The sequence below is a fragment of the Cebus imitator genome, unplaced genomic scaffold, assembly GCF_001604975.1.
Source record: "Cebus imitator isolate Cc_AM_T3 unplaced genomic scaffold, Cebus_imitator-1.0 Scaffold367, whole genome shotgun sequence".
Lineage (NCBI taxonomy): Eukaryota > Metazoa > Chordata > Mammalia > Primates > Cebidae > Cebus > Cebus imitator.
Window position 1 is genome coordinate 1042182 of NW_016107682.1, and position 23145 is coordinate 1065326.

General features: G+C 35.5%; 1 protein-coding gene across 7 annotated transcripts in view; it reads right to left on the minus strand.

Moving 5' to 3' along the window:
• Positions 1-23145, minus strand: part of ITPR2 (inositol 1,4,5-trisphosphate receptor type 2) — a 494659-nt gene that overhangs the window by 227836 nt on the left and 243678 nt on the right. For all 7 annotated transcript variants that reach the window (XM_017507025.2, XM_017507023.2, XM_017507029.2 and 4 more), the window contains 2 exons: positions 11291-11419; positions 9979-10099 (listed from right to left, as the gene is read on the minus strand). In XM_017507025.2, coding sequence (XP_017362514.1) covers positions 9979-10099; positions 11291-11419 — 250 coding nt within the window. The remainder of the gene's footprint in view (positions 1-9978; positions 10100-11290; positions 11420-23145) is intronic.

Genomic DNA, 23145 nt, shown 5'->3' on the forward strand with positions numbered 1-23145 from the left:
AAAAAAAAAAAAAAAAAAAAAAAGCAAATAACTTGTTTTAATGTCCACATGGATATGAGAAACTATAGCAACTAAGTATGAATCTGAAGAAGAAAATAAAATTAGAAACAAATGAAGGAAGATCCATGAGCTATTTCCATGGCTGGGAAATTCTCCTCTACTTGGAAAAGTATTAATATCATAGTGCTACGTTTTTGTCCTAAATGGTTATACCATGGAAAATATTATACATCATAATCTATATGCTCCGATAATTGACTTTTTTTTGAGACAGAGTCTTGCTCTGTCACCCAGGCTGGAGTACAGTGGCACAATCTTGGCTCACTGCAACCTCTGCCTCACGGGTTCAAGTGATTCTCCTGCCTTAGCCTCCTCTATAGCAAGAATTACAGGTGTGTGCCACCACAGCTGGCTGATTTTTGAATTCTTAGTAGACAAAGGGTTTCATCATGTTGGCCAGGCTGGTGTCAAACTCCTGAGCTGGTGATCTGCCCACCTTAGCTTCCCAAGGTGCTGGGATTACAGGCGTAAGCCACCACACCCAGCCTGATAATTGATTTTTAATGTTTATCAAACTATAGGAGAAGATTATATTTACAAACAAAATACAAATATCACAAATCATAACAATGAAAAAGCAATAACACATCAAGTAAAAATTGGAATATAAAGTAGAGAAAGAGGTAAAAATGAAGGAAATATGTTAATTTATTTTTCACAGTGTGGAGCATATGGATATGGTTTAAAGCTATTAAATCAAGAAGCAGAACTAAAAGGATCACATTTAAAGTTATAATGATAGTCACCAGAAGGCTTACTTTAAATGAATGAAAATAGGAAGGAAGTGGTAAAAAGAAATTGGATGGATGGATGGATAGAGAGACAGATAGATACACATATAGACACATAGACACATACATAGATAATCTGGCTTGCTTCATATAATGGAAGGAAAGTAAATAGTAGATAATATAATCTGCTGGTGAAAATTCTCTGACGCCTAAAGATACTCAAAAACTTGTTGGAAAACAGACCATTTGCTGGATGCAGTTGCAGCCTCAGTTATTCAGGAGGCTGAATCAGGTGGTTCACTTGAGCCTAGGAGTTCGAGGTTGTAGTGCACTATGATGTGAATAGCCACTACATATAGCCTGAGCAACACAGAAAGACCCTGTCTCTAAAAAAGAAAGAAAAGAAGAGAAGAAAGAAAAGAGGAGAGGAGAGGAGATCCTGTCTCTAACAAAGAAAGGAAAGAAGAGAAGGGAGAAGAGGGAAGGGCAGGGAAGGGGAGAGGGGTGGAGAGGGGAGTGGTAGAGGGAGAGGGAGAAGGAGAAGGCGAGGAAAGAGAATAGGAGAAGGAGGAGAAGAGGAGAAGAGAAGAAGAGAGGAAAAGGAAAGGAAGGAAGAAAACAGATAATATTCACTAGCCACACAAAAACATGCATCAATTTAGACAGAAACTCACACTCAAGTTTTACAGAAATAATAACAGCTATAAGGCAACCTTAAACAATCAATCTTACCACTTCTCAGATTTCCCTAGTGAATGTTTTCCTAATATTCATGAGACACTTCCCTTTCCCAAGGCATGTAATATCTCTGTTTATGTCCTTCACGTACAGCAGTGCAATTGCACTTCTGTCTCATCTGAAGGAAAGACAGCCTCAACACTGCCAAGCAACACATAGTTTTATAAATACTTAATCCTGCACCACGATCAAATCCTGGCAAGATTTTCATCCTTTTCTGGCTGCTTCACACATAAACTGGGTTTACTCTTAACATTCAAAAATCAAACAGAAGACAATACTGCTTCTATGTTATTTTCTAAACAATGAAAATAAAAATTACAAAATTCAGTGTTTCTCAAAACATATTACAAACAAGTTTCCACTGATATTTAAACAAATTGGGGAGGATATTGGGATTTATCTCCCCTTTAGGAATCAGGTACATTAGTTGAAATTGACCATCAAATAAGTGTTGTTGCTATGAATATGACTTACACAAAGCAGTGCTCAATTAATATTTTTCTAATGACAGCAGTGGAAATTTAGTCCAATGGCAGCACCTCTGTTATTAACAATGCAGCCTTTTTATTAGTGACTTCAGGAAAATCTCATCCGCCTCCAGAATCTCTTGTAAGGTGCTGCTAGTACACATTTCTCTATAGCCAGCACCATGGACAAACCAGGCTGGGGAGACTCCACAATCTCAAACGCTATTGAAAGTTTTTTCGTTTCCCTCAAACCATCCACTTCAATTGATATTATCTAGCCTTCAGTCTTCGGATAAATTTTACAATAGAAATTAGCAAGGTAAAATATATTACTTTCCACAACTGTAGGTAAACTTTGAGCAGAGCTAAATAACAATTTCTAGGTAATATTAGAAAATTAACTATGCAATTGAGAAAAAGAGATTTTGAGTCAAAGTAAGTCCACTTTGTAGACAAAGTTTTTTTCAAACAATTGTGAAAACACAAATATATCTAAAGACATGGTCTGAAACAGATTCACTGGCCTGTCCAAATAGTGTAAATACTAATCAGAAACCAAAATTAACAATACTAATTTAGTGGTCCACTGTTTAAAAATTAAAGCAGAAAAAAAAAAAACAGAAAAAATTTACGTCTAAAAATGGAAATAATTAATTTATTATTTCACTTACAAGGACATTAATAACTAGAACAATATTTTTCAAATGTAATAAAAAACAATCCAAACTTAGCTTACTCTTATTAAGCAAGAAAAATTCCGGTGTATATACATTGCATGTCAAAATGTGAACTAGAGTGTATTCTTGGGATTAGTGGTTATTCTCTGCCCCATCTGTCTTTCGACAAGGAGGAGCTAATAAATTTACTACAGTTAGCCATTCTTCTGGCCTATACCGTTAACTCTAACTATCTACTTTAATACAAAGAGTCACGTTAAAGTTTAAAATATTTTTTAAGACACTTGATCCTATTCCACTTCTAAGCTGGAATGCAATTGAGATACACCTTGTTAATGATACACTGTCAGTGAGTAAGTATATGGATCCCTTAAAAAACTAATAGGAGAGAGGATGGGTTGTTAGCGATGTATTTATCTTTTGTAGAGCTCTGCCTAGAGATAACTAGTTCTCTAAAATGAGCTATCTTTATTCACGGTATTTTTTTTATGATTAGGCAACTGCTAATTAGGCTTATAAATCTCAGAAATTATCTGGATATGACAAGTCTTTGCAGTGATTTTAAGATGTAATCAAAATCTATTTCTAATTATTATTCATTAAATATTGCATATTATGTAAAAAATGTTTAATTAGATGGCATTACCGATGGTACCTGCCAGACCAAAATCTCTGAGAATATATATAGTGCAGTGATAGGTGCCATGAGAAAAATCTTAGATAGATAAACTGACAGGTAAGGGGGAAAGGCGACAGAAAGTGTAAGCATTAATTAGAAAACCAGGTTGGTTGTCAAGTTCTACATACAGGCCCAGGTGGACCACAGGAATGTGGAATGGCACAGGCAGAGAGTGGTACATTTCCTATATCATGTCAAAAAACAAATAAATCTGTACTGAAGTGCTAGTGTACATAAACAGGAAGAACATTAAATATATCAAATGCATCTTTCCTGTCTGGCACTCAACTATCCTGGATAAATCCTCAATCAATCCTTATATTGAATAACACATGTGCTTTTTATGAGTTATTGAAGAACTAGTATTGGCACGCTTGATTAGTCATCTGGAAAAAATGAAGTTGATTCCATACCTTATATCTTACAACTAAATATATCCCAGACAGTTTCCAATTTTAAACAACAACTCCCAAAACACAAACAAACTAACCAAAAGTATGAAAATTCTCCAATAAGAATTCAAAAACATCTTAGACTGATTAAGGCTATTCAGAAGATGAAAGAAAACCTAAAATCCTGAAAGAACATTTAAAAACATTGCATGCCAAAAAATAAATAAAAGTTCAAAAAAATGACAAATTAAGAAAATTAATTTGGCCGGGCATGGTAGCTCACACCTGTAATCCCAACACTTTGGGAGGCCAAGTCGGGTGGATCACGAGTTCATGAGATCAAGACCATCCTGGTCAACATGGTGAAACCCCGTCTCTACTAAAAATACAAAAACTTAGCTGGGCATGGTGGTGCATGCCTGTAATCCCAGCTACTCAGGAGGCTGAGGCAGAAGAATTGCCTGAACCCAGGAGGCGGAGGTTGCGGTGAGCCGAGATCACGCCATTGCACTCCAGCCTGGGTAACATGAGTGAAACTCCGTCTCAAAAAAAAAAGAAAACCCTCTACAAAAAATACAAAAATTAGCCATGTGGTGCGGCAAGCACCTGTAGTCCCAGCTACTCGAGAGGCTGAGGTGGGAGGGTTGCTTGAGCCTGAGGATGCCAAGGCTGTAGCCAACCATGATCATGATCATTCCACTGCACTCCACCCTGGGTGACAGAGCAAGACTGTCTAAAAAAAAAAAAAAAAAAAAACAGAAAGGAGAGAAAAAAAATGCTACTTATAGGCAAAGAGCTCGTTTTCTTAATACCTAAATGGTTATACAAATTATTAAGAAAAAACCCATTAGGAGAAATAAGAAAAACACAAGAAATGACCTTTCACAGAAAAGGAAATATCAATCGTATTTTCTCTCCTTACTCATAAAAAAGAGAAACACACATTAAAAATAAATCTTGTAAAGATTTACTTGTAAGTAAAAAAAATAAAAATATTTTTACTTACAAGATTGGCAAAATTCTAACACCCTGCATTATCAAGAAGAAAGATATTCTCCTACATTGCTAGGGGAGTGTAAATTGAACAGTCTCTACACGGGGCAGCATCCGTCAAAAGTGAAATAAGCCAGAAATTCCACTCTTGGGTATTTACCTTATTCACATGTGCAAAATGATTGCAAACAACATAAATATCTAATAATGAGGTTAAATCTATATTAATAGTCATGCAATGGGATGTTATGCAGCCAGAGAGAAGAATAAGATATTTGTTCACTTATTTGTATTAATTCATTTATTTTATTCATGTAATAAATATACATTGAGTAACTACTGCTCTGTAGACGCTGTAGGCTCTAGAATTTTATAACAGGTAGGATACTTAGTTTTATTCTGCTTTGTGATTTCTGTACATATTATATCTACCCCAATATACTGGAAATTCATTGAGGGTAGAAAATATGGTTAGATATATTGCATTTCCCCAAAAACTAGAATAATGCCTTTTAGATAGTGAAGAATCATTATAAATCAGTTGAGTTAATAAGTGTGTAAAAAATTGTATGATATTGTCCTATCTTATAAATTTCTCAGATTTAATTTTTTTAGTAATAGAGTTTTTAAAAACTGTGATCACAGGGGTGTATAATGTTAAGCTCTTTATAAAATCAACCACAACACCTTAGATAGATTAAAATAGATATAATATGTTTATTTAATATAAACTTAATTTGTCTTCTCAAAGGGTTAATATTTTCTACATGTACAAATTTTTGGGGACCAATTGGCTTGAAATTGATATTTATTATTCAAACCATTTGTAAAAGATATCTTACGGAATTTCCACTTGGAAAATAGATTATGTTGCCAAAACATACCCAGTATTAATCCCGCAAATCATTTGAAGATTATGAAACACATGGAACAAAATTCTTTTTTAAGTGAAATGATATAGAAGTAATTCTTGGACGCTTTTTCTCAAAGTTCTATACTTCTACCATGTGCTTCAGCCTAGAGAACAACTTTCTATTAATTTCCTTTTGACAACTATTTCACCATTGCCCCTCAAAATCTAATACGGGAGACGAGAATAGTACTTGTGATGAGGTAAGTTAGAATGAAACGAGGCTGTATCAGGCCATTCTTGCGTTGCTAACAAAAAACACCTGGGGCTGGATAAGTGATGAAGAAAAGAGGTTTAACGGGCTCATCGTTCTGCAGGCCATACAGGCATGGCATTTGCACCTGTCCAGCTTCTGGTGCAGCCTCAGAAAGCTTCCACTCTTGGTGAGGCACAGGGAGAACAGGCGGGGTCACATGGCAAGGGCAAGAGCAAGTCCCAGACTTTTAAACAACCAGATCTCATGGGAACTCACCCAGTAAGAACTCACTTATCACCAAGGGGATGGCACTAAACCATTCATGAGTGATCTGCCCTTATGATCCCGTCACCTCCCATCAGACCCCACCTCCAACATCAGAATCCCATTTCCATATGAGATTTGGTGGGGATAAACATCCAAACCATGTCACAGACACTAAGAAAGGCATACATGGACCAATGGAGGAGAGTTCAGATTTGGATGTAGGAGCCAAGAATGGTTATGGAGGAATCTGAACAGAAAAAAAAAAAAAAAAAAAACAGAGTGATGGGAAAGATGCCGAGGAGTGGCAATGGTGGAAACTGGAGAAAGCTAGTGTGAGGCATGCTGGAGCATCTTAGATGTAACCATGAGGAATCTAGCCTTAAGTTATTAGGCAAAGAGATGTTATTGATGATTGGGGACGTCGTGTTGATTTTTTAAACCAACAGAAGGAATTTCACTTCAAAAATATTACTGTGGTATCAGGCTTATTTGAATAAGGAAACACAGAAGGAGATAACTAATTTCCTGCAGTGGTCCAAGAAGAAAGTAATGAAGGCTAATGAGGCCACAATCAGGGAGAGGGGAGGGAAGGAACAAATGCAGAGGGAGAGTAGGAACAGTATCCAGAGCTTTAACTGTTCAGATGGAGGGGATCAACAAAGAAAGCATGCCGTCTCACAAAGAGAAAACAGATTCATACAGAAACCTGACTTTTCACCTATCTTAATTATAGGCTTCAATATAATTATTTTTTAGACTTATCGCACATGTCTTTACAGCACACAGAAAGGAACTAAAATTTCCTTTTAAATTATGCTTTGGACAGTATGAAAATGGTAGGAAACGAAATCTTATTACGTAGAAATAAAAGATATATTTAGAGTAACATAGTTTTGGTAACTATATTAAGCCCCCAAATCTCTGCAACTCTATACATGAACTGATTGGATTATACAATCCTTATCACTGAAGTCAGAATTCAGAAGACAGTCACAACATGGAATTTCACTTGTGGCTCCAAGTTATCTCTCTCTCAATTTATACATGTGATCAGCAACATGTCCTCTATGCTCTGTGTAGGACCAACAGGTATTTTCCTTGCATTTGCTAATATGGAGGGGTGGAGGAGGAGGAACAAGAGGGGGAAGGAGAGAGAAAGAAGGAAAAGAGAAGAGACTGCCTTAATAGGTGAAATACAGAAAAATACTTAGCAGCTAAGACAATGTATTCCTATGTAAAAATTAACACCATCATATTTCTTTGCTTTTCCTTTGGATTTTATCTTTTAACGGTTAATATCTTTCCTAAATGATTTGGCTCAAATAAAAATACTTTTACTGCTGTTATAGTATAACTTGAAAGTAATAAATTACCAAAAATTACATCAAAGTGTGAAGAAGAAAAGAAGATTCACACATCATCCACCACTCAGAGATAATCAGATAATCAATGTTAAAATTTTATTTATCTCTCTGAACACTTTCCACTGTGCATCTTTTTAAAATAAAAATTAGGTTCTCTTTCTTTATTTCTCCTTCTATTTTTGTGTGTCCTTCTTTATTTTTGATATGATACCTACTGTGATCTCCTCCTCTTCCTGTACCTCTTCACTTCCCTTCCCAAACCAGTCAGTCCTATAATCTTTAGGAGGAGTGCAGCAGAGTAAGTGTCTGTGCTGGGTAAGATGCGCAAAGGAGCTGTGGCAGTCCAGAATGCGGGAGCCCAAAAGGGAGTGAAAGGTCTATGTAGGAGGACTGCCTGCACAGAATTAGAACTCAAGTGGGCCGAAGAGGGTGTCCATGGGAGGAACAGCCTGGGCTAGGGGTTACAGGTGAGGAATGTATCCATGCAAAGGAGTGACCCAGGATAGAGAGGGAGAGGCCAAGCCAGGTGAAGAGGATGCCCCCACCCAGAGCAGCAGCCTAACCTAGTACCAGCCCAAGGGAGGCACTATGGTTTCATTGTATTCCATGAAGTTCATGTGTTAGAAACTTAATCCTCAATACAACAGAGATGAGAGGTGGGACTTTTAAGAGGGCAGAGCCCTCAGGAATGGATTAATGCTGTTATGAGTAGGTTAGTTACCCTGGGAGTGGGTTTCTAATAAAAATATGAATTTGGCCCCCTTTCTCTTTCCCTCTCTCTCTCTCCCTCTCTCTCTCTTCCCCCCACCCCAAACTTCTGCCTTCCCTTATGGGATGATACAGCAAGAAGGCCCTCACCAGATGCAGGCCTCTCCATCCTGGACTTTCCAGCCTCCAGAACTGTAAGAAATAAATCTCTATTCTTGATAAATTACTCAGTCTCGGACACTCTGTTATAGCAGCACAAAACAGACTAAGACCGGAGATAAGGATGGTGTCCCTCCATAGGAGGGTAGCAGAGGCCAAACTGCAAAAGGACAGCACCCTTGTGGGGTGTGGCCCAGCATGGGAGATACCAGCTCATGTAGGCTCTGAGGTGAGGAGGGTATATGCAAAGAATGCTTCCAGGTGTGGAAACATTAAAGTTATTAGATTATTTAAGGAGAACTGGCATCTTTCTCAATTGAATTTTCCAACCAAGAAATTGTATGTTTCTCTATTTTTAAAATCTTACATCCTTCAATATAGTAACACTTTATTCTCTCATATTGTTTACTCTTAGATGTTTAATGTTTTTGTTGCTATTGCTAATTATATCCTTTTCACATTATATTCTCTTTTTTGGTATACAGAAAGTCTTTTCAGTATAACACTTACTTATAATTAATTACCTAAGTGAACTGTATTATTAGTCTATTAGTTCTATTAATTTTCAGTTGATCTTCTTGGGTTACAGCTGCCTTTCAATGTATTCAAATAAGAACTGGGGCTGTCACTAACTTTAGTTGATATAAAATAACCTAAGTTAAATTACAAACAGGAAGAAACGACTAAAAACATTTTAAATGGTCATTAATTAGTGAAGTCATTTATTCATTTATCACATATTTATTGAGCTATACAATAACCCTGGCCAAATTACATAGCCTATAAAACTCTCTGTTTTCTCAACTATAAAATGTAAATAATTAAAGAACCTATATAAAGATTAAATGAGATAATGCATATAAATTGCTGGCATTACACATGGTAAGTACTCAATAAATGTTAACAGCAATGATGACTGATCATGAAATACTGCCTTTCCCAATGCCTGCGGAGCCACCATTTGTTGAGAGAATGATCAAGTTCTTCCTTTTTTTGTTCAGTACAGCCAAGTCTGTATCTCTTCTCTCCTCTCCCCTCTACCACTGAGAGTGGCCCAAATAACTTATTAACTTTCTCTCTCCCTCTGCCATACATACACACCCACCCTCCTCCACAAAGAAGAATCTATGAGAAACTCTTCTAAAATCTACTTACCCACCTTTAGTTGTAATTCCCTTGCCTTAAATTTCACTTGTAATTTCTGAAGGCTTCTATATATAATAGGTCCTCATTAAATATTGATGGACTTCAGACGAAATTGGAAAACTACAAGACCCTCAAAAAGTCCTATGTCATATGAAGGTATTAGTAAATAAGGCCACTCGATAGACGAGACAATTCCATAATGAAATCTGAGGTAGCAATTAACTAAAATCCTGTAAAATCTGACTGAGCCATATTAAAGTTCCATATGCAATATTAAATTTAAGATTTTTAATATGATGATTATATCCTCCTCCCAAGAAGTATGTAACATTTGGAATCATATGCTGGTGGCTGCTTTTCAATTTAACAGAAACATATCTGTTTTCTTATTAAGTTGTACATTGGGAAGCTGCTTGTGTTGCCGGTTAGCCAAAAACCTAATTTCTTCAAGAAATGTAAAAATAAGTAAAACCTAACTCATGACTTACCCACTTCAGCCAAAGTTCTGATACAGGATTCCACGGAGGCTTTCTGTGCCGGGTTTGGCCAGGTGCAATTATAAATTCTGAAGGCAGATTGCAGTAGCTGAATAAAAACTGGCTGATGTGTCTAAAACCAAAAAGGAAGTAGGCAAATAGCACTGCTAAACCATTAACACCCCTGATGTAGTATTTATGCATTATCAGAAACATTCACCGAAATAAAATACAATACAATCTTTCAAGTTTCAGTACTAGTTAATAAATATCTTATTCAACACACATTTATTAGGTACTCTCTTCATGAGAGGCAACATGCTACACACTATAGAAAATTGACTATTTGCATTTTAATTATATTCTTAATCAGAAAAATATGCCATTTATTGAAGGCAATGACATGAATATCTTTAATAATCCATGGTTTCTTCTCAAGTGCAAATGAGCAAGTGTTTCTGGGTTGTTTGGTTGGTTTCATATGATGGGCAAGTAGAGGAGACGACCATTTTGAACTACAGAAACAATTTCCTACGGTTCTATCTAACAGTTTAAAATTTTTCCCTAAAAAAAGTATAATTGAAATGATATTTTTATAAGAGTAATACACAATCACTGTAGAATAGTTAGGAACCATAGAAATGAAAATCATTGAGAATCCTACAACATAGAGACACAGTGTCAACATTTTGAAGATATTTACTTCCTGAGTTTTTTGACGCATGTATGTTTGTATATTCCTTATGCAAATAAATTTGGATAATACTACAATGGAATTCAGTGGCCTAATATTACTTCATGTTTATTTTCTTGGTCATCAGTTTTCCCCTTAAAACATGATTTTTAATTGCTATATAATAAACCATCCGACAGATATATCATAATTTATTTAGCTTTTCCTCCTTTTATTGATATTTAATTGATTAAATTTTTAGTATTATAAATACTTGGATTAAAATTTTATTATATAAACCTTTGCTAATTCTTTCTGGATAAGTTACTAAAGTAAAACTATAGGGGAAAATGTCTATTGTTTAAAAAATTAATTATGCACTTATTTCAACACTTAGCAAACAATCAACATACAGATATGAAAGTTCTTACTCTGCTTAGAGAAAGAGGAAAAATAATTCAATTTAAAGATGGGGTCTCTTTATTTTAAATGAAGTTTAGTAAACTCAGAAAAAGGCATAATAGTAAATAACATAAGAAAAGAATAAATATTGGAAGTATGGGAAATGACTTCCTGACCAGAAAAGAATTTCTCCTACTCAAATAAGAGAAAGTATTCACAACAAAATGCTTTTGCATTTGTTTAACTTACCTGGAGGCTAGTACTGTTGTCTGAAAAGGGAGAATTAAAGAAGCCGCTTACAATATTCATTATTGACTCAGTAACACACTTTTCCAAAAAGATGTCTGCATGTTTCCTGTCTGTGGTTGTATTGCAAACCTGCACAGAAAACAAAACAGCCCAATATGTTTTATCCTATTTTTAAACCACAACTCAGTATTGGAACTATCTAAAAATTGTCCTGAAATAGTTGTCAATAACATTTCTTCTGCTTTTTAAAGTCACTTAGAAGAGAAGCATTTCAGCCTGAAATCATGAAAACTGTACCATCCTTCAGTAGCTTCTCCTTCAAGTTAGCTTGTCATTTCACCCTTGGATCAGAATTCTTTCACAGACCCCCAGCCTCTTCTTCCTAATTTGCATCTCCCTTCTCTTGCACACCAACCTCTCCCTCAGTCTCCAAGCTTGGCTTTACTGAGAAACACTTTTCCACTCATTATAAAAAGACCAAAGATGAAACAGTCATTTTAAGTATAAGAAAGGTAATTAATGGTAGTTAGTAACTCCAAACATTTTCACGCCTAACCCTGGCTCAAATTGGAGGACACAAACACAGAAAGCATCTGGAGAGGAAAACAGAAAGGTAGGAAAAGATAAATCAAACCCCTCCCAATAATGTTGACATTTTTCAGCCACGGAGTATCTGAGAAGCAGGGAAGTGTATGTTTGCATGCATTCTTCTCACAGTGGACTCAGCCAGAGACAATACTGGAGCTGAAGAAAGATCAGGAAAGAGTAGCCCTGGTTCCTGCTCTGATCTTTACATCTGATGAAATGAAGCAGAAATTTGTCATTTTGCATTTTGCTGTAAATTTCAATGTCGGCATGAACAAACTGCAAAAGCTAAGATACCTAATTAAAAACACACGAAAAAAAAAGTTGGCTGGTGAAAAGACAGAAAAACATGGAGATAAAAAGAAAAAGAAGTGGGAGTGGTGAGCAGAGAATGTGAGAAAAGACTGAAAAACTGGAGCAGAGAAAAAAAGTTTAAATTTTCACAAAATTGTGGTGGGTTAATATGGTGGCCAGATGTTCTTAGACAATCCAAATTATTATGTAATTAAAAAAATTTTTCAATATGGTGCTTAACCAAAAGAATAAGTCAATGTAACTTAATCTGATATTCTTTTAAAAGCTTTCACACAAATTCATAAAAGAGAAGATTTTCCTTCTCAAACCATGTGTCCCGGGGATTTTGTTTGGGATCTGGGAGCACTAATACCAGCATTTGCCAAATGGAGGTGGGAAAAAGAGAACAGGGGTTGTTTTGAATCTAAGTCACTTCTCATATGATCAGGTCACTTTTTCCTTAGCTATTAAATGACCCCTACCTGACTTAGTTTTTAAAGATTTTTAATGTGTCTAATTTCATAAGGTAATTGCAGGCACAGTGCAATTAATGCAAATAAATTATGTCAAATTATGTAATATGCTAGTTATTGTTCCAGCATATAACATAGTGCCCGGCACACACAGGGTGTTCAACAAATGTTTGTGAAATGAATGAATAATTTAGTCAATTTTTACATGAAAGAAGGATTAAGGACTCTTGTTTTAGGTTAAATTTAGGTTGGGCTATATTCCTGAAACATCTAACCTAGGATTAAAATTTAATTTAATTTACATGGTCCCAGATCTAATATAATATAAAATTGATCTTCCTATGATGGATAAGAGTTAGGATTTGCTTCTTTTAGAATCTTCCTAATACTGGCTTTACAGTGAACCTTTCTGATACATAAGCTAAAAATATACCAAAGTTGAAGAGGTAGCAGACCAATTCCATCACAACACAAACAAATGACCTCACTCATTCTGTGGCACTTCATGCAATTGTGTGGGGCTCTCTGGAGTCATTAGAATATACCACACTGCATTTCCTGCAGCTGGATACTTGCCAAAATATCACCCAGAAATTTGCTTTTTAGTCAGTAGATTCGTTAAAGTAATCTATTTCTGGATAAAGACTTTCTTCGATATCCCAGATTATGAAAAGTCTGTTTTACAAAGCTATGTGGAACCTATTCCGCATTTCATTTAAACAAGAAATTCAAATAATTTTTCAAGGTTTTTTTCCTGTCCCCTATGAACGACAACATTTTCATTCTATACTATAATATCATGGAGAGCGAAGAAATATAGGAAGCCACTTATTAAAAGCTTTTAAAATTTTTTGGGAAAAAAGAACCTCATAAATGTGAATTTTTAAATTTTCCTTTATTTTTATTTATTGTCTCTTTACAATAAAGATTAGACATGGCTCAAAATTACATCATATCAAATGATCTTTTATGTGTAATACATAGTTTAAAAGTTTTAATCCATTTGCACATATTATTCACATAACATTCTTTCCTATAAAACACTTTCATGTACTGCCATTATCTAAATACTTATTTTAAAAGGCTATATTTATTCCATCATTCTAATGCACCATCATGCTTTAATCCATTTTTGGAATGAGTTGAGGTACACATTACCAATATTACAAACCATTTTCTTATTTTCTTAGTTATTTCCTTCTTGCTCATCTTTTATGATGTGAATTTTTTTTTCTATTATAAAGAATTGTGCAAAATTACTGTTTTTACTTTCAGACTTTTTTGGCATATTTCACCGAAAGAGGAAGCACCAGATGAGGGTATGTAGACAGTTTTATATTGCTTGCTGGGCTGATCCTCTAAAATAATAAATATACAATGCTATCAACAAACTCTCCGCAGATACACAGGATATCTCCACATTACCACCAAATAACTTTTCTCTTTAGGGCTCTGGTTGTATTCAGCTAATGCAAGGCTCTTGCAGGAGATCAGACTGGAAGAGAAAGAAGTCAGACACCCACTCTACCTCTGCTTCCATCCCCATCTCCCTCTCCATGTAGGGGCTTCTGTGTTCTCTCGATACAGCGCCTACCAAAGCCCTATCTCCATGTCTCCAAGCTTTCCCCAGGATCTAGTAATAATGTCTGCCCCATGTGCCTTCAGGTCTAGAGGTGGTAAAATTCCTCAGTACTCTCCTATCCCTTCTTGCTAAATTTACTCTCGTTTCTTGATTTGTGCTATGTGTTTCCTACTAGGATTGATTGCTATATCAGTAAATTATAATTTTTTATCAATTTAATTATATCTAAAAGTTATTTTTCATTTCTCTCGCTGTTAACAAGGTTAGCCACTTTTCACAGAATCATTTCATTTCTATCTTCTGTCGTACACAAACAATTCAAGCCCTGTAAACCATTTCCCAAAAACCTAATGACTGCACATTTAGTATAAGCTTAACATGTTTTTATGAGCTCTTTTCAGTTGTCCTATCATACGTATCTTTGCATTCTATTTAGACTATTTCATTACATTTCATTGTGTAAACTACTTTTTAACATTCAGGCACTGTTATTTATTTTAATCATTACTATTTACTAATATTTAACATAAAGAAGGAAAAATCACCCTCTTAAAAAGAATAGTCTATTTTTATTCTAGTTTTTAACTCTTTAAAATAGCTGCAATTTTCGCTGTAGGTGACCTAATTTATGAATTCTGATTAATTTTTCTCCATACTGATATTCAAATGTCCTCAAAACATTTATTAAATATTAATTCCTGCTTCATTCCTAGGTTACTTGAGGTCTGTCTAGTAGTGTATTACTAATGACTACCTAAATCTCTCCCCAAATCTCTAATATACTCCATGGATTTTTAAAAAATATTTTAAACTAACTCCACAGAATGAAATGATTCCCTATCCATAATATGTTTTACAACTTGAAACAACCAAGTCCACCATCATTGTCTTTTCCAAGAAAAAAAAATCCATCTTTTTAAATATTTGTCTTCTACTTCCAGATGATTTTTACTATATATTTGTCAGATTTCATGGCCTATCACATAAGGACACAAATTATTAAACTGAAGCTACATATTGGAGTAGAAGTTAGAACAATGAATCAAACAAAACAATGTCCCTACTCTATTAGAGCCTTTATCCTAATCAAGAGAGACACATAATAGACAAATTAATAAATATATAACCTGAGTGATTTTAAAAAAGAAAAATAAAGAAAATTACAGACTAGAGAAAAATAAATCAAGCCAAGTGGCACAGGGAATGCAGCAGGCTGGGTGGGGATGGTCAAGGATTCCTGTTTATTTAAACAGCCTGGGTGGTATCTCTGCATAAGGCAACATTTCACAAAGAACTGAAGGAGAGAGCAGGCATCAACATTTCTAGGGGAAGAGCAGATAAGAAGTTTCCTCTCCCATTATGTTCCTGGACACCAGGAACAAGTCTGTCTTGCTCACCACTGGACACGTAGCACCTCAGCACATAACAGACACTCTAAAATTACTTGTTGGACAAGCAGATATTAAGTGAAGTTTCTAGATACAATTATGTCTGAATTTCTCCCCTGAGAATTTTGTCTGAACTCTCAAAAAGAATTTTTAATAATGTGAGAAATGCTTAAGCCTGAAGTATAAAAGGGAAGATGTGAAACAGATAATCTAGAATGATTTCAATTGTGTAAAATATATATGGCAGACCAAAAAGATTAGAAGAAAAAATTCCAACATGTTAATCATAGTCTTATCTGAATTTTAGGATTATACATAATTTTCATTTTTCCATTTTATATTTTCTGTATTTTTCAGAGTTCCTACAGTTAGGGGGAAATAGGGGAGGGACGGCGGGGGGTGGGGAGCTGGGGAGAGATAGCAAGGGGAGAAATGCCAGATGTAGGTAATGGGGAGGAAGGCAGCAAATCACACTGCCACGTGTGTACCTATGCAACAATTTTGCATGTTCTTCACATGTACCCCAAAACCTAAAATGCAATAAAATAAATGGGGAAAAAATAATAATCTCAGTGACTCTAACGTCCATTATATAGATATATCATAATTTATTTGACAATTTCTCAAATATTAAATATTTAGGCTATTTCCTACTGCATATTATCATAAAGGTATGTTGAACTTCTTTGACCATAAATCCTTAATAGCATTTGTTTTGCTATGTTTTTTGAGATGGAATCTCTCTCTGTCACCCAGGATGGAGTGTAGTGGTGCAACCAGCTCACTCCAACCTCTTCCTCAGGTTCAAGGGATCCTCCTACCTCAGCTTCCCAAGTAGCTGGGACTATAGGCATATGCCATGACATCCAACTAATTTTTGTACTTTTTGAAGAGACAGGGTTTCCCCATGTTGCCCAGGCTGGTCTCGAACTCCTGGGCTCAAGCAATCTGACTGCCTCAGCCTCCCAAAGTACTGAGATTACTGGTCTGAGCCACTACATCTGACCCTTTACACCATTTCAAATTATTTCTCAAGGACATATTTTGGAGGACAAATTATTTGACACATTAGAAAAGCATGAAGGGTTTTTCTAAATGCTTTTTAGAAAGGCCACATGAAATTATATTCTCATTAGCAGGGTATGCAAATACATACCCTGAACCACTACCAACATTTAATATTACCTTTCCAAGCTTACAACTTAGATGGTTGAAAATTGGATCTTATTTCTTTTTGTGTTATTTTAAAAATTATTAATAGTTGAACATTTTTCAGAGGTATATTAACTACTTGCATTTCCTGTTCTATAAATCACAAATGCTTGATTTTTCCCATTTTCTAATTAAATTGTTAAGAGTTTTTCTTAAAGTTACATATAAGTTCTTCATATGATGGTTATTACCCTTTTTGAACCTGTATAGTAGTTATTTCCATTTTAATGTGTTTTATTTTATTTATCAGTTTATTTTTGGAGACATGGTCTTGCTCTATTGCCCAGGCTGGAGTGAAGGGGCATGATCTTGGTTCACTATAGCCTCAAACTCCTGGGCTCAGGGGATCCTCCCACTTCAGCCTCCCTAGTAGCAGGGAATACAGGCATATACCACCATGCCTAGCCTATTTTGTGTAGAGACAGTCTCCCTCTATGTTGTCCTAGCTGGATCTCGAACTTCTGAACTTAAGCAATCCCCTGATCTAGGCTTCCCAAAACACTGGAGTTACAAGTCTGAAGGTATTTTTAGTTTTTATTTATGATGTTTTTATGTACTTAAGCATTAAATTTTCAAACAATGAAATGGCTCTGATTTTCCCTAGCTAATTTCATCTATTGCTTTCATCTAAAGACAGATAAATATTATCTATATTTCCATCTATTTTTACTGCTTCAGTTTTTTTCTATTTAGCTATGAAATCCATTTCAATTATTGCTATTATGTGGGTTAATTTCACCCCCAAATAGCCAGTGTCATCAATAGTTATTTTTACTTCAAATCGACAATTTTTATTGAGTGTCCATTCCATGCCAAGAATATTCTACATACTTGAGATCCATCAGTGAACAAAATATGTAAAAACTACTATTCTAATCAAGTTTCTATTACTAATAATCCAAGGGTAGGCAAAGTACAGCACATGCATCAAACCTAGTCATATCCATTAATGTTTATATGGTCTAGGACTCCTTTCTCTATAGTAATTTACATAATAGTGGCAATAGTAGTCTATAGAGTTGAAATATTTACTATTTTGCTATTTACAGAAAAAGTTCACCAATTCCTGGAAATATCCAATCCCCTTCCATTAATAGGTGATAATTTCTTTATTATATATCAATATCTTATATATGTAAAAGTCTATTTCTGGCTATTCATTTCATTTCATTGATATGCCTACTTAATTCTATAATCAGACCACACTTTCTTTGTTTTCAAATCCACTTTTAAAATATTTTTAGCTTCATATGACATTTATTTATTTCACAAATATTTACTGAGTATCTATTATGCATGAGACATTGTTCTAGGTCAGGTATGCAGCAGTGAACAGAAACAAAATTCCTGTCTTTCATTTGTTTCTACTGAAACAACTACAAATAAATATATTTTAAAACATCAGGTAAAATAAGTTCTATGGAGAAAAATGAAGCAATTGTACAGAGGATAGAGAAAAGAGGCTGTTTTCTTTATATAGGGTGGTCAGTGAAGCCCTCTCTGAAGGGTTCACTTTGAAGGAAGAACCTAAAAGAAAAGAAGGAAGAAGTTGTGCAGATCCTGGGGAGTCCAACATCCCAGGAAAATGTACAGGTGCTGAGATAGAAATGTGTTCAGCATATCCAAAGAGCAGCAAGGAGGCCACAGCATGGAAGAAAGAGCTGGCTAGTGGGAGAATAAGAGGACAAGGGGAAGAAGGGTGGTCATAGGGTGGAGGCTGAGTCACACAAGGGTTTTACTCTGAGCAAGACAGGAAGTCACTGGAGGAATCTGAGTAGAGGAGTGACAATCACCTTCTCCTTCTTCTCCCTCTCTTTCCCCTTCGGCCCCTTCTCCATCTCCTCCACCTCCTCTTTCCCCTCTTTCAATCATGATGGCTGCTAGATAAAGAATAGATAGAGACAGGGACAAGAGTGGAAGCTTGGAAACAGGTTATGAAGGCATTGCAATAATCCAAATGAGAGAGAATGGTACCTTGGGGTAGGGTAGTTGTGATGGAAATATTCAGGAGTAGTCAAATTTGGAATATTTTATGGTTAGAAATTGCAGGATTTGTGGAAGGACTGGATTTTGGGTAAAAGGAAATAAGATTTACAGATGACACCAAAATGGTTTGCCTGAACAGCTAGAGTGAGTAATAGAATTGTCATTTATAGAGATGCTATAGTCTTGAAAAGGAATTATTTTAGAGTCGGGCATGGGAATGAATAAAGAGTTTGAGGTTAGACAGCCAAGTGGAGGTGTCATGTAGACAGCTGAGTATGTGAAACAAGACATCAGGAGAAGGGTAGAAAGTTATGAGAGTAGAAGAGATTAGTAAGCAGTGACCAGTGACTTCAGACAGAGAAGGGATCCATTTCAAGGTTTGAGCCTGGCACACTCCAAGATTTAGAAGTTGGGAACATGCAGAGAAAACAAACAAGAGACTGAAGAGTGGACAGTGTAGTGGGTGGAAAATAGACTGGAACTGACATCCAGGAGTCCAAGGGAAGAAGCCCTGTATAAGCCTTATATAAGTTACAGAATACTTTGTAATTCCTTATATAAGTTATAGAATACTTTATACTTCTTCACTTCCCTGCAATGTTAAAAGACCATATGAAATGAGCCCTCTCAAATGAGACTGTTTTGATTGATAGCTCATTCAACTTAAGAAAGTCAAGAAAATCATATTTTTAAATCAACTTAATGGCATCAAATTAAAGAACTAGGAAAGTGTATTTCAAAGTCCATATAAATTATATCTTTACTCCAACCTCCTACATATTTATTTGGTAAGTTAAGGGAGCAAAAATCTTAAGTAAAATTTTGATTCAATATAAGAGTAATTAACAATTAAAGTTGTATAATAATAAAACAATTATATTAAAAAATAGCTCAAGTTATCTATCTGAAAGTGAAATATACCAGTTTGTCTTGTTAACCAGTGACTGATGGGACACTGACATGCCAGAGAGTTAGATGAGCCTCCTAAATTATTTCTTTGTCTAATTTCATTCTGCCAGCACATCACTTAGAGTACTATTGGTCCTTATAGGATCCTGACATTAATGGCAAAATTAGAAACATCTTCAAAGAAAAAATATAGTCTGAGGCTAACATTGATCGCAGTCTACCCCCTTTATGTGCTTCCTAATAATGACTCAAATCCCCTGACTATACAACAACAATCAGTTATAAAGTCAAAGAAAAGCTTTTCTGCCCTACAAACACTAGTTTTAGCTGCACTGGAACATGGATCAAAGTGGGCTGTCATTAAATGCTCTGAAAGACAGTGTAACAACTTTTCATGGGTCTAATAGCTTTGCTGCCTGCCTAGATCTGGTGTACTTACAGGACATGGATACTGTCTCTGTCAGGATATTAGAATGGAATAAGAATGTGAAACAATCTAGCACCAGTTTATTAAAAATAATCTTTTGGGAAAGATTTTCTTGTATGGGTCTTAACAAGGTAAGAGAGAAGGAAATGTCAATAGGAAAATGAAAAATACTAAAAAAGGTGACTTTAGACAGCTTTACTCAAGGGCAGACAAAAAGACCCTGGTTGTGATGACTCCAGAAAAACACAAGAAGAGTGGTGGAAGGTGGTATGAGTGCCAATTTCATTACTAGTAGTAATTTCGTTACTATTTAATTGGTATTTTATAAAATACTGTTCTCCAAATGTCTACTAAAATAAACTGTGCTGGGTCATCTGCTGCCTGAAGTACTGGGTTCCATCCTGAATGTCATACCTTTCAACAAAACACAGAAACTAGAGAGATCTCAAAAGTATGTTAAAACTAGAATCCCAGAAACTATATCAGAAGAGGAATCAATGAAAGACATGGAGAAAATTATGGGAAACATGAAGGCTATCGTTAAATATTTGACCAGCTCTTGGGGAAAGGGACTGGATGACGCTACAGCAGCCCTCCCACTCTATACCTAGCTAGGAGAGTCACCCAGAAAATTCTCTGTAGAACCCACAGGCAAAATTATGAGACCAACTGAGATGATCTTAATTTTCTTTGAGTTATATAATTTTGTCGTTTCAAAATAGGTTACTAGCAAGAATAGTGAGGAGGTGTTTATAGTAAACACATCTTTGCTTAACTGAATTGTTTCATGTTGCTGCAGAAGGAATAACTAGGCAAAAATCGTAATAAGGAAAAATTTGACTCAACATAAGTATTCTTAATAATGAAAGTCATATAGTAATAAAACCAATTATCACTGAAAATAGTATTTTTAATAGAAATATTCAGGTATAATAATTAAAATATTTAGTGTAATTGTTGCCTAAAATTGTTCACTAAAATATTTAGTGAAATCAGTTGCCTTAAAAATAATAAGATCAATAATAACTGGGGAAAAAAATAAAGGGCTTTCCTCTAAGATCTGGAACAATACAAGGATGTGCTCTTTCACTTCTGTTGTTCAACGCAGTTCTGAGGTCCTAGCTACAGTAATCAGAAAAGAGAAAGAAACACAGGGCATCCAAATTAGGAAGGAAGAAGTCAAATTATCCTTGTTTGTAGATGATATAATCTTATATTGGAAAATCCTGAAAACCCCACCAAGAACCATTAGAACTGTTAAACAAATTCAGTAAAGTTGCAAGGTACAAAATCAACATACAAGAATCACAGGAGAATTTCTAAATGCCAACCATGAACAATCTGAAAAAGAAATAAAAGTAATCTTATTCACAATAGTCACAAATAAAATTTAATACCTAGGAATTAACCAAAGGAGAAAAATCTCTAAATGAAAACTGTAAAACACTGGTGAAAAATTGAAGAAGTTACCAAAATAATAGAAAGACCTTCCATGTTTATGGATTGAAAGAGTCAATATTGGTACCACCAAAAGCAATCTACAGATTCTATGCAATCTTCATCAAAATACCAATGACATTCTTCACAAAATGGAAAAAAAAAATCCTAAAATTAATGTGGACCCATAAAAGACCCTGAATAGTCAAAACTATCCTAAGCACAAAGAATAAAACTGAAAGAATCATACAACCTGACTTCAAAGTATACTACAGAGCTGGAGTAACCAAAACAGCATAGTTCTGGCATAAAAAGACACATAGACCACTGGAACAGAATAGGGGACTCAAAAACAAATCCACACACCTACAATTAACTCATTTTCCACAAACGTGCTAAAAATACACACTGGGGAAAAGATAGTCTCTTCAATGAATTGTGCTGGGAAAACTGAATATTCATAAGCAGAAGAATGGAACTATATCCCTATCTCTCATAATATACAAAAATCAAATCAAAATGGATTAAAGACTTAAATCTAAGATCTCAAACCTTGAAGCTACTACAAGAAAGTATCAGGGAAACTCTCCAGGACATTGGTCTGGGCAAAATTTCTAGAATAACACCCAACAAGAACAGGCAACCAAAGCAAAAATCAACAATGACATTAATTTAAAAGGCTTCAAGTCGAGTGCAGTGGCTCACACCTATAATCCCAGCACTTGGAGAGGCTGAGGTGGGAAAATCACTTGAAGTCAAGAGTTCACTGCCAGCCTGGCCAAAACGGTGAAACGCCATCTGTACTAAAAATACAAAAATTAGCCAGGAGTGGTGGCGGGCAACTGTAGTCCCAACTACTCAGGAGCCTGAGATGGAAGAATCACTGGAACTCAGGAGGCAGGGCTTGTATATCGCACCACTGCACTCAAGCCTGGGTGACAGAGCGAGACTCCGTCTCAAAAAACAAACAACAATAACAAAAAAAAAACACAAATCCTTCTGTGCAGCGAAGGAAACAATCAACAAAGTGGAGAGATAGTCCACAGAATGAGAGAAAATATTTGCAAACTATCCATGTGACAAAGGATTAATAACCAATATCTATAAGGCGCTCAAACAACTCTATAGGAAAAAATCAAATAATCTGATTTTAAAATGGGCAAAAGATCTGAATAGACATTTCTCAAAAGAAGACATACAAATGGCAAACAGGTATATGAAATGGTGCTCAACATCATTGATCTCCAGAGAAATGCAAATTGAAACTACAATGAGATATTATCTCACCCCAGTTATGGCTTTTATCCAAAAGAGAGGCAATAACAAATGTTGGCGCACATGTGGAGAAATGGAAACCCTCATACATTGTTGGTGGGAATGTAAACTAGTACAATCACTAGGGAGAACACTTTGGAGTTTCCTCAAAAAACTAAAAGTAACCAGACACGAAGGCTCACGGCTGTAATCCTAGCACTTTGGGAGGCTGAAATGGTGGATCACGTGAGGTCAGGAGTTCGAGACCAGCCTGGCCAACATGGAGAAACCCTGTCTCTACTAAAAAA